General features: G+C 39.7%; 1 protein-coding gene across 9 annotated transcripts in view; it reads right to left on the bottom strand.

Annotated features, from left to right (window-relative positions):
* ADGRB3 (adhesion G protein-coupled receptor B3) overlaps window positions 1-17869 on the bottom strand; it is an 889024-nt gene that overhangs the window by 269145 nt on the left and 602010 nt on the right. For all 9 annotated transcript variants that reach the window (XM_056565824.1, XM_056565820.1, XM_056565821.1 and 6 more), the window contains one exon: window positions 1735-1778. In XM_056565824.1, coding sequence (XP_056421799.1) covers window positions 1735-1778 — 44 coding nt within the window. The remainder of the gene's footprint in view (window positions 1-1734; window positions 1779-17869) is intronic.

Below are 17869 nucleotides of genomic sequence, written 5' to 3'. Positions count from 1 at the left end.
TGCTTCCCTTCTAATAGGATACAGGCAAATATCCCACATTTATTATAATATTTTATTAATGCTGCACATGGTAACCAATCAAACATCAGCGTTCAATAAAGCTGTTCCATGATTGGCTGTTATGTTGAACAATTACGTTTTTTTTGGTAGATAGTTTTCATATATGAGACCCAATGTTTACAACGATATGATATGATTTGGCTTGTGTACATTATAGACATACTGGACATTGCACCTTCTGTTAAATGCATATGTATTCATCAATGAGCTATATGTAACATGCAGCATTCACACCCGGCTCATAAGATTAGAGTCAATCATCTTCTAAACTGCCATTCTAGCAATGGAATACATTCAGTGAGGGAATAGACTTAAAGTAATGCATTAAAGGGGTTATCCGGGAAGAAAAAAAAATTATTTATATATATCGAATGACTCTGGAAAGTGAAACAGATTTGTAAATTATTTCTATTAAAAAAATCTTAATCCTTTCAGTACTTATTAGCTGCTGAAGTTGAGTTGTTCTTTTCTGTCTAAGTGCTCTCTGATCATACCTGTCTCGAGAACTGTCCAGACTACAAGCAAATCCCCATAGCAAACCTCTTCTACTCTGTGCAGTTCCCGAGACAAGCAGAGATGTCAGCAGAGAGCACTATCACTATTGCGAGACAGAAAAGAACAACTCAACTTCAGCAGTTGATAATTATTGGAAGGATTAAGATTTTTAAATAGAAGTGATTTGCAAATCTGTTTAACTTTCTGGAGCCAGTTGATATGATTTTTTTTTCTGGAATACTCCTTTAAGTCTGTATAGACATTCATATACTACTCATGATTTGTGGCCTATTCACAGGACGCAGTGTATCAACTCAACTTTTATTAATTATTGCAAAAAGTACTAGGCTTTGACTTGCCTCCCCAAATTCCCCAGATCTCATTTCAATTAAACATCTGTTGGAAAACATATGAGCTGGAAAACAAGTCTCAGCTATGTATAAGAATGCCATGTATGATATAAGCAATCAAGTTCTCTAATACTTTTTACATATTGCTTATGTTGCTTTCTGTGAATATACTTGAACAGATGTCAAAATCTTAAAAATTATATTAAAGGGGTACTCTGGTGGAAACAATTTTTTTCTAATCAACTGGTGCCAGAAAGTTAAACAGATTTGTAAATTACTTAATCCGTCCAATACTTATCAGCTGCTGTATACTACAGTTGTAGTGCTCTTTTCTGTCTGACCACAGTGCTCTCTGCTGACACCTTTGTCGGTGTCAGGAACTGTCCTGAGCTACTACTACTACTACTACTGCTTATGATTATTATTATAATAATATTAATAATAATAGTAATAATCATCATCATCACATCATCATTGTATACTATTTTATTTATATTTCCTTCATTTTTTGGGGTGTTTTTTCCTCATACAATCAGTTTAATTGACCCTTTTTTTTTACTATACTATAATAATAAGAGCAGATTGCCTTTTTTTGTTGTTGTTCCATTATATGCTAATGTTGTAATTTTATTATGATTATTTCTCATCAAAACCTGGCTAATCCTCTGCTGAATGAACCAGAATAATAAACGTAAATGATGATATTTATAACAATAATCATAAAATATTCCAGCTTGAAATAACATCTAAACATAATGCAAGCAACTATAAAATTATAGAGGGAAGAAAAGAAACAGATAACAAAGAAGAAAGTGAAATTGCCACTTACGATTTTGAGTCATCCCAAAGAACACAGTATGGCTTCAGAGTACCCTGAAAAAAATGAAAAAAGGATGATTATTTAAGCCGTTGTATTTTTAAGGGTACGTTCTTTTAAGGGTACATTTACACTTCATTAAAAAGTCATATTTTATAAAGGGCTGTTTTTTAAGCTGATACAGAATTTCTTTTTCAGTAATCAGCTGGAAAAAAAAAATGACCGTAAACAACATACTTCCATTTTTTTAATGGTGTGTGGACATGGTCTAAGTTAGACATCTGAAATAAAATAGGGATACCACTATTAATAGACAAATTATGTACTGAGAAAAAAAAAACACCCACAACTATATAAATAATATTTATACATATGCAATAATATTGAAATTACTGACAATTTACTTAAAAAAAAAGTGCAAAACTATGACTTTGGGCTTTTCTAGTTATTTATTTGGCTTTTTTTTTTGCACTTATGTAAATCATATGCTTCTCCTGGTGTTGCCTTTGTAAAGGAGGTCACATGACAGGATATTCATGCTCAGAAGATGATGTTATGGATATCATGGTAATTTCATAAATCAGGAGATCAAGAGAAGAAGAGAAAAACAAAACTAGTGGCGAAAGTCACTGTGGATACTGTGTCAGGGCTGAATAGCTATTTTCAGCCTAGGTATTCTTTCTTCTATAGAGCAAAACATGTTTGCTCTCCAGCATTATTTCAACAGTAGTCATGGAGACCAATACATTGTATCTTTTAGACATAACATTCCTCCAATAGGAATGTGGAGAGAAAAGATAGTCTAGTATTATGCTGATGCCTGTAATGGATGGATGAATGGAGATATATATATATATATATATATATATATATTACATTATATAATATATAATAACTGTATATATATATATATATATATATATATATATATATATCATAATCAAAAAAAAATTCATGATAACATCACAAAATGTTGGTATCCAAGCTATAAGGAGCCTCAGTACATGTGATGTTCACATTTCTTCATGACTTTGTGACTCTTGTGTAGCATTTAAACCCCATATGTCACACAGTATGTTAAGTAAAGTTTTTATCATATTGTAATTAAATATCTCATACCACCAAAAAGCCATAATATTAAAACTGCAAGGTCACTTCATGTCACTATATTGGCTCTACAAGTCCTCTAAAGGTGTCTTGTGGTGCATGCCACCACGATGTTAACAGCAAATGCCCTTTAAGCTGTAAGTCCTATGAGTTGTAAATAGAAACTTCCAGAAATTGTTATCTCAGAAGTGCTCATTTGTACTTAGTTAACCTGGCCAAGATGGGACATTGCCGTGGCCAGTGATTGGCTGAGCAGTAGTGTGACACTCTGAATCCCAATGCCACTCCAGGACCAAGAGCCACAATTTCTGTGAAGAGGATCACATCCGGCACCGGAGTGGAACACCGGAGGCACAGAGGGAATGCTAGAGGCAAGTAAAGATTTGTTGTTTTTTCTTTTTATAACATGTGCAATTGCCAAAGTTGTGGGGGAAAAAAACAACTTCCTGCTGGAAACCCTTTTAATGTCCCCAAAGAGAATTTCCTTCCAGGCCTCCTTGTATATTTGCTTCTTACTGGTTCTGCCTCCTTCATAGGATAGTAATGCCCATACACCTGGTCATCAATATAATGTGAGAGAAAATATAGTTTATAAAGAGACCAGGTCAACTTCTTCCAATGTTGCAGTTTCAGTTGTGACGCTCACATGAACATCATCAGTGATTTTGGTGATGGACAAGAATCCGCATGGACACTGACTAGTCTGTGGCTATACAGGCACTTACACAGCAAGCAAATGTGCTCTGAAAACTTACTATGTTGCCATTATATATGCCCCTTTTTCTGCAGTTTTTGCTTCTGTAGCTTCTCTGTATTCTTATCAAAGTCTCCCACATTCCAATAATTGATATTTTTTCTTCCACCAACACTTTTTAACTTAACAAACTAAAAGAAAGGACAAACGGGAAGGACAAAAAGTCCTTCCTTTATGTGTCCCATTCCCTTCAAATACACTTCTTGCTTTGGCTTAAAAACTGCAGTAGCAGATATCCGATAAACTGTTAAGTGGAAATGTAGCCTCAGGTGTGTTTTAAATGGGCATAATACAGCGGCATTTTTGCATCTGTATTATCACTACAAGTCCAGGCCCAACCATGTTTCTAATGACCCAAACTGACAGCTGTTTTTCAAATTGTCCATTTTTGAACAGCAGCAGAAAAAAAAAATCTACAAATTTTGTTTATGGTGAGTTCACTAAAAATAACAGTTATGTGAATCCTCACCTGTTGATATGGATCACTGTACAATTTTTATTTTGGATTATAGCTATAAACTATACATAGCTTTGTTCATAATTGTAGAGTGAACTTATCTTGGATGCAACCTGTGCACAACTTATCTTTATTTTCATCTTTCATTTTTGTTTTTACTTTTATATGTGCCCATAGTTCAGGTTGCAACCCTGTGTATGAGATGTATAAGATTAAAGGAGTAGTACAGTGAAATATAACTTATCCCCTATCCAAAGGATAGGGGATAAGTTATAGATTGTGGGGGGTCCTGCTACTTTGACCCCCCACGATCTCTTGGATGGGGCCCCGGCAATCTGCCGGAAGCGGCAGTTCCGACCCCCGCAGGAAGCCGCAGCCGACGGGCCCCCTCCACGTATTTCTATAGGATACATGGAGGGGGTGTGTCGGCCTCCACTCTGTGCGGGGTTAGCATGCCCCCTTCCAGCAGGCTGCCGGGGCTCCGTTCAGAAGATCGCAGGGGGTCGCAACTTCCAGGTCCCCCGTAATCTATAACTTATCCCCTATCCTTTGGATAGGAGTTACTTTATATTTCACTAGAGAACTCATTTAATTTATATGTATTTACACTTGACAGACAATTTTTAAGGCTGGTTTGTATTAAGACTCTATAAGAATAAAACATTTTATTATTGATTTCAACCATGTTGTAGAGCATAGAAGTGTCTGCTAGGTTTTTCCTTGTTTTAGACTAATGTAAGTAGGTGGTACACCGCAGGTATACTAGGCTCAAGTGAGCCACTAATCTCATACAATTTTGCAACCGTCCTATAGATATATAGCCAATAAAAATAGCATATCCAGAATTTTTGTCTTTCAGTGGAGGGGGCAGGCATGTACAGGACTGAGCAATAGCTAAAGGCTAAGTGCACCACACCAAATATATTTTGGCAATGTTTCAGTAGCCTCACGCTAGTAGCGTAAGGTTACTGAGCCGTTGCCTGCTTTTTGTGCACTATAGAATAATGGAATAAACTAGCACTTATCAATTGGATACATTTGGTGTTGTGCACTTAGCCATTGGCTGTATATATATATATATATATATATATATATATATATATATATACATATATATATATATCTATATATACACTGTATACATTATATGTATATATCTCTCCTATGGCATTAAAACAACCCTTTTCCTTGAGTTTAGTTTTTGTAAGGCAGAAAATCAAGAGGAAAAAAATCAACAATCATGAATTGCTCCTAACTATCCACATTATTTCACAACAGTTAAAAGTATGGCCATACAATTAATGTATGCTTATATAAACTTTAGTTTTACTATTAATTTAAATAGCACTCAGTAGAAAAAAAGAGGCTTTTTACAGACCAAAACATGGCAAAACACCGTGTGAACCAAGCCTTGCAACACAAATAAAAACTGACACCAAAAATGAGGTTAAACTTTTTAGTCGTCTGCTTACAAATCATACAGAAGGAGTTCGGTTAAGCATTCTCCATTGAAAAAGCATGGATTGTGTTCTGTTAATCTTACCTAAAGTAAGAAACTAGCAAAAACTGCAGCAGTGTGTGTATGAAGAAGAGTGGGGTTAGCCCTGAAACACTGACTGCCTTAGGAGATTCGCTACATAAATGTGTGGAAAACAACTTATCTGAATTGTTCCCTGTCTTCTATTGACATCGATAGGAGCAGGGTTTTCACAGACACTGCATGACTTTTGATGTGGAAATCTGTGTGTTTACAGGATATGCAGTTATCAGCCATATAAAAATGCCAAATATACCAACTAGGGATGTCCCGATACCATTTTTTTAAGACCGAGTAAGAGTACCGATACTTTTATTCTAGTACTCGCCGATACCAAGTAAGAGTACTTTTATTTTAAAGGGAATCTAACACCAGGGTGACCTGGTTTCTGGCGCTTCTTACCTTGCTGATATGTGGGTTCCTTGTTGTGTACAATGGAGGCGGCTGCTGTAGTATGAGCCAAGATTTCTCTCTTCTCCATTGGACAGAACAGGGAATTTGCATTGGCGGCGAGCAGGGGTAGAAACCAGGTCACCTGCTGTAAGATTGCCTTTAATAGTAGGTAGTAGCCCCTAGTAGGTAGTAAAGATTAATGCAGACATTAGTAGCAGCCCCCCTGTCGACCAGAGCCGCACCCCTGTATACCGCAGCCCCCCCTTGTAGACAGTGCCCCCTTGTAAACAGCAGCCCCCCCTTGTAGACAGTGCCCCTTGTAAACAGCAGCAGACCCCCCTTGTAGACAGTGCCTCTTTGTAAACACCAGCCCCCCTTGTAGACAGTGCCCCCTTGTAAACAGCAGCAGACCCCCCACTTGTAGACAGTGCCTCCTTGTAAAGAGCAGCAGCCCCCCTTGTAGACAGAGCCCCTTGTAAACAGCAACCCCCCCTGTAGACAGTGCCCCCTTGTAAACAGCAGCAGCCCCCCCTTGTAGACAGTGCCCCCTTGTAAACAGCAGCAGCCCCGCCTTGTAGACAGTGCCCCCTTGTAAACAGCAGCAGCCCCCCCTTTTAGACAGTGCCCCCTTGTAAACAGCAGCAGCCCCCCCCTGTAGACAGTGTTTCTTTGTAAACAGCAGCAGCCCCCCCTTGTAGACAGTGCCCCCTTGTAAACAGCAGCAGCCCCCCCTTGTAGACAGTGCCCCCTTGTAAACAGCAGCAACCCCCCCCCCTTGTAGACAGTGTCCCTTTGTAAACAGCAGTGCTCCCCACGATAGTTGCTAACCTGCAGTTGCCACCCCGCATCCCTGTTCTGCCGTCCGTATCTTGGCTTCCTATAGAGGAGCATGTGACATATACCTCACTCCTCCTTCCTCCGTAGCATTATGCTGGGCGCAGGGGAGGAGGTGGAGTGACGTGAGTGTCATATGTTCCTCTATAGGACGCCATGATGCGGATGGCAGAATGAGGATGCGGATGTCAGAACGGGGATACGGATGTCAGAACTGGGATGCGGATGGCAGAACGGGGATGCGGACGGCAGAACGGGGATGTGGATGGCAGAACGGGGATGCGGACGGCAGAACGGGGATGCGGACGGCAGAACGGGGCAGCAGCCGCCGTGCAGCAGGTATCGGCCTTGGTATCAGGGACATAAAACGAGTCCCTGATACCATGAAAATGCCGGGTATCGGCCCCGATACCGATACTGGTATCGGGACATCCCTAATACCAACTGTTGGCTGCATTTAACCAGAATGGGCAGCAGAGTGCCACACAAGTTTAAGGTATACATGTCAGACCCCCCCTCCAAAAAAAACTGTTGTTACGTATCTATGACCTATATTTCTCTCAGAATTACCTTTACTTATTTGCAGTTATTGCTCAGTGAGGTTTCTGTTTATGCAGAGGCATGGGGCGTGTCCCTCTCTTCCCCTCACTGTGATGACTCCTCCCCCTCCCTCACTGTGCTCTGACTCACAGAGGGCCAGGAGTAAGTACAGCAGCTCTGGACCTGCCTGCAGCCCTGTCAATCACTCATGGTGTCCATGACATGTCCATGACCTCTGCAGGACTGGTTAGTGTCCCAGAAGGCAGGGGGACCCATAGTGGCCACTTTTTGACTGGCTTTTTCAGTATGAAATAATGAAAATGTTCTGATAAAAAAGCATTTGCAAAATATATTGTTTTTGCACGCTTTATAAAATATCAAAAGTGATTGTATCTGACAGTGCCCATTTAGCAGCAAATTTGTGCGGGGACTGGCTTCTGTCATATGCTTGTGCTTTTTCACCCTAATACATTCTAGCCATAACAATATAATCAATATTATTAGCTTTTCAGTAGTTTTAATTCTATGGCTTCTTTGTGTTTCTGAAGCAGTCTCCAAGCCATACATGATATCCATACGGAACTAAATTCCCGAGTAGAGGATTTGGATCTGCAATCTGACTTCCCGTGGAGCTGACTGTAAATTGCTTATGCCTTAACACCTAACATGCTGTTAAATTAAATCTAACATTGCATACTTTCCCATCTGCTGCACAAAGAGCTGGATATAGTAACATTAGTAACATTAACCAGAAGGAATCCAAAGACTGTATTTAAATCAGAGAAGTAATGGAAAAAGTATTTTTTTCAGCTATGTTTCCTTGATTTTCTAAAATGCTGAAGTAAATAGGCATGTGTCATGGTCAAGTGATCTCATCTGACAACACATACCAATGTCCTTGGTGTATTGCGTACATAAAGTAACATACTGGGACTGACTCACTCTCTAAAAGTCAGTAAATAACATATAATAAGAAAAGAAAACTCATTTTGCACACAGCCGCAACAGGATTTGGAAGACTGGAAGTAACATAGTAAGGAAATTAATGTTACCTCTTCCACTACCCTTATTTACAATATGGTCTGTTACTCTGTGAGTTACCTACCAGATCAATGGCCTGTTCCTAAAATGATACTCATTAGGTTTGCCTTCCGAGAAGTGCATATTTCTTTGCCATGATAATTTATGGAGCTGTATAATTTCATAGCAGCCGTATAATTATTAGATGATATAACTATGTCCAGAAAGCAGCGCAGGGTCTGATTATCATTGATAGGCTCTAGAAGGGTTTTACACAGTCATATTAAATTGGCTTCTGCATTCATTTTCTACCTTTGAAACACTGCATACAGAATCATCGTATGTCATGGGTTGTTTTTTTTTGCAACATTTTCTGCTGTTCAGAAAGTTAGAGTACAAAAAAGGAATTTGTTCAGGTTTTATGGTAGTTTTTCTTTTAGTTACCCAGCTTCAGGAATAAAGAAAGGGGATGGCTTATCCTTTGAGAACAGCTCATACACATGACTCAACAGCTCATACACATAAGATGGCTGTTGGCTGTTTGGGAATGCTGGGGGTTGAAGTTTTACAACATCTGGAGGACCACAGTTTGAGACTACTGCATTAGGTGGTTGGCCTGTGTCACTGAAATCACCAGGTTGGACTGACCTAGAAGTCTAATGTACAAGGCCAACATTTTTATCTACATTTACTCAGTTAATAGTAAGTTATGTTAACAACATACAAAAGATGTCATACAGTGCAATACAGTGGTCCCCCGACATACGATGGTCCGACATACAATCATTTGGCCTCTCAGAGGCCATCGTATGTTGAAGGCAGTTTTGGGGCCATCACAAAAACGGTTATCCGACAGTGCTGACTGCTTCAGCTGCCGTCGGATAGCCATTTAATGTGCCCCATGTGCCCCGCTGAATGATATTTACATGTCCCCTGGCCCATCATTTGGCCGCTCCACTGCTGCAGCTGCCCTGCACCATCATCACGTTGCCACTCACGCCACCCCGTCGACCAATAGTCGACCAATAATAGTGATGCGATGGCAATGGAGAGAGCCGGCGCAGGGCAGCGGCGATGTAGTGATACGGCAACAGAGGTGCGGTGAACTCACAGGCCGGAGTGATGAGGACATGTGAGTATAATCCATGGTACAAATCCCTTAACATACTGTATATTGTAAAAATAATAACATAAAAAAAAACAACAATACTCACCTTCCCAAATTATGTGCAGCTAGTGATTTGATGGCTCTTAGCCTCCACTACTCACTGTTGCATCCTGGTTACTTTGATACATCTACTCTGCAGGAAATGCCCGCTCAGCCAGTCACTGGCTAAGGTGTCCCTGTTTTAGTAACTGGCTGAATGGACAGAAACTAGAAAGCTGTGAGCAGTAGGAGGTAATAGCCATTAAATCAGCAGCTGGGGAGATGAATAGATTGGCGCAGGTGAGTGTTGTTTCCTTTTTATAGAACCCTAAGTCCCTTTCTATTTTTTTCAGTGGCTGGGCTGGTATACCCCTTTAAATCTGTTATTTATACTTAAGAACTAACAGTCACGTCTGACACAATAAAATAAGCACATTGCATTTGTTACTAACACAATGGAAATGTTATAATTATGTATGAGTAGAGTTGAGTGAACTTACATTAAATTGGTTCGTAATAAACCTTACGGCTCGGCCATTGATTTCTTTAGTCTGCATAAATTAGTTCATCTTTCCAAAAGCTCTGGTTGCCTGGAAAAGGTGGATACAGACAAGAGACCTAAGAATGTCATCCCAGAATTTTCCCGGCAACTGGAGCACTTGAAAAGCTGAACTAATTGATGCAGACTAAAGTAATCAATGGCTGAGCCGCGAGGTTCATTACAAACCAATTTAATGTAAGTTCGCTCAACTCTACTTATGAGATATAAGAATAATAAACATGTTGTTTCATCATATTCCTCATAAAATTATTATTTGTTTTATCAAGTGCAGGAATAACTTCTTGCTCACTAGAAAAATATATTTATTTTTCCATACCCTCTCCCTCCCCTCCAATAGAAGAATAAAAGTTTTTGAATACATTATATGTATATAAATCAGGATGTGGCCCAAAACTAATATATTGGGGCAAATTGCAGAAGTTTTGAAAAAGACGTGTCAGCACAGTAAATATAAAGTTATTGCATAAACTTGTGAAAAACTTATGAAATGCTTATATTAGTACTTCAGTATAACATCGAAACATCTGACTAAATATCTAAAATCAATGGAGCAGCAAACCTTGTGAAAACCAAAATTAGTGTCAGACTCAGAACTTTTAGCCACGACTGTAGATTACTTGCTGGTCTGTCTAATTTCCTGTCTGTGCAATGATAGTATGATAGTGTTGATTTTTTAAAACTCTCTAGTTATCAAGCCTTGCCAAAAAGGAGGGTGAGAGTTGAACCAGTGCCACACAATATAATCATTTGGAGCCCAATAACAAAGCCAGCAGAACAGCAAGCCTACCCTACTGAATCCCCCATTCATCTTTAGTGGTTCTATAACAGGGAATGAGCCCTCAAACATTGACAATACATCCCATTATATTGACCCTGTACAACAGACAAGCACATCCCTATTGTAAAGATGTATTCTTTCTTAATATCTAAAATCAATACATCCTGAGATGTATGGTGTGTGACAGCTTTTCACAATATCAGAATGTTCTCTTTATTAATACATGAATCAAAAACCCCTGAGGAAGTTGCCGACGGGCAACGGAACGCGTGGGGTCTTTAGGGGGGCACCTGCCTGGTAACTCCTCCACTAACCGTCCTGTGTCATTTCATCATTACCTTGCTACATGAGAATACAGGTTGTATATGGGCTGTTGAGATGAATATAGTGTTATGTGGTAGCTTATATGTATATCATAGTGACGATCTTGATGTGCTGTAATAGGCAGGTGCCCTGGGTGGGGTTCCCTTGTTGAGGGGGCTCACCCTGTTTTGTGCTTTGGCTGCTTTAGGCCTGTTTTAAATGTTTTTAACAATCTTGTCTGTCCTTTTTGATTCATGTATTAATAAAGAGAGCATTTTGATATTTACGGGTGTGCGCTGTTTTGCGTGTTTCTTTTTGGATACTGTATTACATTTGATACGTATAGCAGCACCCCTTTTCTAATTGATGTCGCTGAGCCCGCTCATATTGTAGTGGTTGTAGCTTTTCACAATATGCCAATTTTTCACAAGACTTGTGAAGCTGTGTTTATCTATGTGTAGACACCCAGTGACTGTAATGTAAATTAAAAAAAATCACAGAGTTAATGCACCAGTCATAGTTCCCTATACCATTAAAGAAGGGAGGACTCAATATTCACGAATATGCGCATATGCGGAAAACCAGTGTAGAGGAAGAGTTGTGCAGTTGCCCATAGCAACCAATCAGATTGCTTCCTTTATTTTTGAAAAGGCCTCTGAAAAATGAAAGAAGCGATCTGATTGGTTGCTATGGGCAACCCAGAAACTTTTCCTCTGGACAGGTTTTGATAAATCTCCCTCTCTGGGGGAGATTCATCAAAACCAGTGTAGAAAAAGAGTTGTGCAGTTGCCCATAGCAACCAATCAGATTGCTTCCTTCATTTTTGAAAAGGCCTCTGAAAAATGAAGGAAGCAATCTGGTTGCAATGGGAAACTCAGAAACTTTTCCAGTAAAAGTCTCTGAGTTGCCCATAGCAACCAATCAGATCGCTTCTTTCATTTTGCAGAGGCCTTGTGAAAAATGAAAGAAGCAATCTGATTGGTTGCTATGGGCAACTCAGCAGTGTTTCCAGTAAAGTAAAGTTTAACCACAACACTGTAACACTCTGTCCCACCCCGTGACTCGAACCCATGGTGGTCTCCCATTCATTGTGCTACCGAGACCGTCCTGCTTAGCTTATTGTTTTACATGCTGTGAAATCCCCATTGACGACAACGGGCTATTGGTTTCAACTGGCAAAAAAATCACAGAGTTAATGCACCAGTCATAGTTCCCTATACCATTAAAGAAGGGAGGACTCAATATTCACGAATATGCGCATATGCGGAAAACCAGTGTAGAGGAAGAGTTGTGCAGTTGCCCATAGCAACCAATCAGATTGCTTCCTTTATTTTTGAAAAGGCCTCTGAAAAATGAAAGAAGCGATCTGATTGGTTGCTATGGGCAACCCAGAAACTTTTCCTCTGGACAGGTTTTGATAAATCTCCCTCTCTGGGGGAGATTCATCAAAACCAGTGTAGAAAAAGAGTTGTGCAGTTGCCCATAGCAACCAATCAGATTGCTTCCTTCATTTTTGAAAAGGCCTCTGAAAAATGAAGGAAGCAATCTGGTTGCAATGGGAAACTCAGAAACTTTTCCAGTAAAAGTCTCTGAGTTGCCCATAGCAACCAATCAGATTGCTTCTTTCGTTTTGCAGAGGCCTTGTGAAAAATGAAAGAAGCAATCTGATTGGTTGCTATGGGCAACTCAGCAGTGTTTCCAGTAAAGTAAAGTTTAACCACAACACTGTAACACTCTGTCCCACCCCGTGACTCGAACCCATGGTGGTCTCCCATTCATTGTGCTACCGAGACCGTCCTGCTTAGCTTATTGTTTTACATGCTGTGAAATCCCCATTGACGACAACGGGCTATTGGTTTCAACTGGCAAAAAAATCACAGAGTTAATGCACTAGTCATAGTTCCCTATACCATTAAAGAAGGGAGGGCTCAATATTCGCGAATATGCCCATATATTTTCGCATATGCGCAAAAAAAACGGATATAACGAATATGTGAATTTCGCAAATATATGACGAATATTCGTCCATATATTCGCGAAATATCGCAAATTCAGATATGGCCTTTGCCGCTCATCACTAATTGTGAAAAGTACGGTACATTTAATATTTTAATATTTAACTAACCTAAAGGAAAGGTAAGGGTGGACACATCTTTAAAGTCCCACCTTTTGTAAAAGTGACAGATCCCATTAAGGGTCAGGGAAGTATCGGTCATGAAACCTTACAAACTACATTGCAAATGTAATACTTCTTCCCCTTGATTTTTCATTGTCATTGTTTGTCTTGGCAAAGTTTACCTAGGCATATCAAGTGAACAATAGTCATTCTGTCATCCCAATCCTCCATCTACTCTTATAATGAGATTAACTTAAAAATAAGCTCTTACCTTTACAGGAGCAGTAAACTAAGGTTAATCTCCCATGCTATTCTGTGGTTTTATCTCTTAATTATCGCTGCTAGAGAAGAACAATATTTTGTATTTGATTTTTCATTGCACCAAAAATGTAACAAAAGAATAGAACACTGAGTTCTACAAAAAATATCACTTTCTAAATGTAGTGTCCCTTTGAGTTAGGTTTAATTACTTTTTTAAAGCATATCATCTATTCTTCATACTGATTATATCATTACATTACATCGAAAGAGTACTTTCAAAATGTTATTCATTGATCATTTCATTCATTGTCTTATTGTATCAGAAACCCTGAGGTACACACTGCAACCGATACCATTTTAGTCTTCGGGACTAACCACAAGTGATTCCTAACCACAAGAAACATTCAGCTATCGCTCACAGTTATGCCTCTGGATTTATAAAGTTTATACTCTTAAATTATAATCCTCATGTACTATGCTTTATCTTTTTTTCCCCCTTTTCAGGGTGATTTTTTTATGCATGAATGTGTTTATACATGTAGCGAAACACTGGTGGTTTCCATTTGCTTAACCTCTCTGTTAAAGAAAGTAAAAAATCTCAGCCTGAAAAGGCATCAAAATCCAGGTGAACAATTTTGGTTTGTAAAAAGAAAAAAAAAAAAAATAATGAAACTCAAGCCCACTTTTGGGAAAATTAGCTACAAAATTAAAAGGGGTAAAAAAAAACTGGGACATCACAGGGAAAACTATTAATAAATAGTGTGAAATGCATTTCTTCATACTTTTTTCCACCTACATTTAAATGGAAAAAACAACAGTACATTAGAGGAAAACTGTCACCAAATCCCCCCCGCACTAACCAGAGGTACTGGCTGGTAATGGGGGGGGCTGATCAACATGATGCCTACCATGCCTGGAATCCGCCCTGCCGTTTGCCCGTTATCTTCATTATTCCAGATATGCAAATCATCTTCTAACTGGCATGGGCGAGGTTACTGCCTTCATCTGGCACTGTAACGTCACTGCCGCTCGGCCCTTATGCATATTCATGCCCTCCCCTCCTCCACACATATACAGAGCGGGGAGGAGAGGGAGATACGGAGGGAGGGCATGAATATGCATAAGCCGGGCTGTGCTGCGGGCTGAGCGGCAGTGACGTCACAGTGCCAGATGAAGGCAGTAACCCGCCCATGCCAGGTAGAAGATGATTTGCATATCTGGATAAATAAAGATAATGGGTGTACGGCGGGGCGGATCTGGGCATGGTAGGCATCATATTGATCCGCATCTCCCGCACTACCAGCCAGTACCTCTGGTTAGTGTGTGTGTGTGTGTGGGGGGGGGGGGGGGGGGGGGTTTGGTGACAGTTTTCCTTTAAGCACTATGGTGTGAATACAGTTTAAGAACCTTTCACTTTCACCCTCTTTGTACTATATATGTTGATGATAAATAGCACATTAAAGATAAGGAGATAGGTAGAAATCACAGCTTTTACACTTTGTAATAGAGAGGCATGTGGGCTGGTATAAAAAGAGGCCACATCTTAGAGAGGGGATTGGAATAATGGGAACATTAGTCCTTTACAGTGTATATCTGCCCACAGCAAGCTCTTGCAAAATTAAAGCAACAATGTAGTACAGAGCTGGACAACATAAGAAAAAGAAAAAGCACTACATCTAAGCGTACACTACCCTGTGAGCACTTTCATACATACAGGTAATTTTCTGTGCTTTTTATACATTTAGATAATCCCTTTAAGCTCAAAGGAAATCAGAATAAGCTGGAAACTGTGATAATGCAGATCAAAGGGAGCAAATATATGAGATGAGAACGATTATGCTAATGACAAGGTATATACCTACAAGAGGATACAAATAGCACCAGATCCCCATAAAGGAATCCTAAAAGGTAACTAAATGTAGTTCTTCTCCAAAACAGAAATATAATTTCATTTATGAGCCAACTGAGCTGGACACATCTGTTTCTAATTCCGATTAGCATTTTGGGATGTGGACAGACAATCTTCTTCAGAGATGCCGCAAACACCAGGACCTGGCAGCTCTCTGGGATGTCTGCAACAGGTTATTTTTACCTGCAAGTTATAGTTCTATCAAAAAATGTTTACTTGGAGATAAAGTGCATTTGTTGTCTAATTTCTTCCCATCCCTCACTTATCTGGTAACGGTGTAGTGAGAGTAAAATGTTATTTTATCCTCAACATCAGGACACTATATTGTAGTCTGGGTGCTCCATTAATGTCCACTTTCTTCATGGGATGATGATGTAGTATATGTACCACAGTTTCTAAAGTATGTTAAAGTGGTACTCCACTGCCCCAGTGTTCAGAACATTTTGTTCTGAACGCTGGGTGCGGGCTGCATGGGTTGTGACATCACACCACGTCCCATCGTAGCATCACACCATGCCCCCTCAATGTGAGTCTATGGGAGGGGGCGTGGCAGTCAACAGCCCGGCCATATGCTTCATTAATGGAGCAATGGTTGGTAACTTAGGCAACGAGCAGTAAACAATTTGAACAGTGAATGGTCAGAACATTAAAAATAAGCAATTTTGCTTATAACATTTATATGCAAAATGTCATACTTTTGCATTATCTACTAAATAAATGTGAAAGTAGGAGATGGAAAAAAAACCTTTAAGGAAGTTATTGTGACACGTGCAAAATTTCAAATTTGTGGGGATCAGTTACTTAGATAAAGTGTCATTTTGGTGACTGTCAACAAGGCACAATAATTGCATTGATTTACCATAGGCTATACAATAGCTATGCCACTCTTGATACTAAAAGCTGGCATCCTAGACATACAGCAAATTACATTTGTACCATGGAGTCTAGACAAAAAAAATATAAACACAGGATTCTGGATGAACAAATAAAATATGTGAATGAAAAACACAAGATTACCTTTGGTGTAGCTCTGGGGAGCAAATAAACAATACACATTACATTACTTTCTCCCAGGTATAGCCAAAATTTCAACAAGTTGAAATAAAGCAGAACATTTATCAACAATAATATAAACACTACATTAGATACTTTTATTAGATACTTAACCATTTCTTAATCTTAGAGAAGACTTAAGAAGGAGGATGTTGATTTGTTGCTTAAAAAGGCAATAAATCGACATGGCTATCATATAACAAGTTTTCTTAACCCCTTAAAGACAATCCTTGTCCTGATGCCTTTGTACTTCGCGCACCATTGTGCATTTTTGTCCTGTACATGAAGGGAGCGCAGGAGCTATTAGCAGCAGGGGACTCGCCAGAAGTGGTGGAAATCAGCAATCACGCTGATGCCCGATATTAATCCTTCAGATGCCAAGATCATGACTGATCACAGCATTTGAAGCATTGCTTTGTATGGCTCATCTGACCACCCACAGCTGAAGCCAAGATGTGGCCTCCTACTGCTCCTGCCACTCAGAAAGAGTTAATTGTTTTAGTGTACATTATGCATCAAAACCCATGCTAAAAAACACATGTGATGCATTATTTTTGATTTTTTTTTTGCACAAAATTTAAAGGGTAACTCTCATTAAAACTAATTTTTGCTATTGCACTCCTTATGGTAAATAGAAAATATTTCTAATATACTTTGTTTAAAAAAATGAAGTTTTCTGTTTTATTTGTGCTTAAAAAAAGCTCATGAGCACATTTTCCCCCATCTTAGACTTTGTGCAGCCTGGAGTGCTGAGGGGGGGGGGGGGGTCCAACCAACAGCATATGGCAGTTAAGTGTGAGAGGAGCTATGATTGGATGCTGCATTTGGTATTTTTCCACGGAAAAAAAAAATGCATGCAGTATGCACATACTGTACATGGAAGCCCTTTGGAGTCTTGACATCAGATTTCCAAATGGTTTAAAGTTAACCTCTTATATACTTACTTTGAAATATACCGTATTTTTCGCCGTATAAGACGCACTTTTTCTTCCCCAAAACTAGGGGTGAAAAGTTGGTGCGTCTTATACTGCAAATACACATTAAAACCTGTCCTATCGCAGTGGTCCCTGCTGCCATCAATGGCCGGGACCCGCGGCTAATACAGGACATCACCGATCGTGGTGATGCCCTGTATTAACCCTTCAGACGCGGCGATCAAAGCTGATCGCCGCGTCTGAAGCGAAGGTGACACTAACCTGGCTGCTCAGCTTACAGGACACCGGGAGGGACCTTACCTGCCTCTTCGGTGTCTGCTCCGTGCCAGGATCCCCTGCATTGCCGGCGCTCTCCTTCGTCGTCATCACGTCGTTGTGCACACCGTCCTGTCATCCAATAGGAACGGCGTGCATAGCGACTTGATGGCAGCGACGGAGAGC

This window comes from Hyla sarda, chromosome 3 (genome assembly GCF_029499605.1).
Source record: "Hyla sarda isolate aHylSar1 chromosome 3, aHylSar1.hap1, whole genome shotgun sequence".
NCBI lineage: Eukaryota > Metazoa > Chordata > Amphibia > Anura > Hylidae > Hyla > Hyla sarda.
Note: the sequence above shows the minus strand (reverse complement) of the source record. Positions and strands in the feature narration are given on the sequence as shown.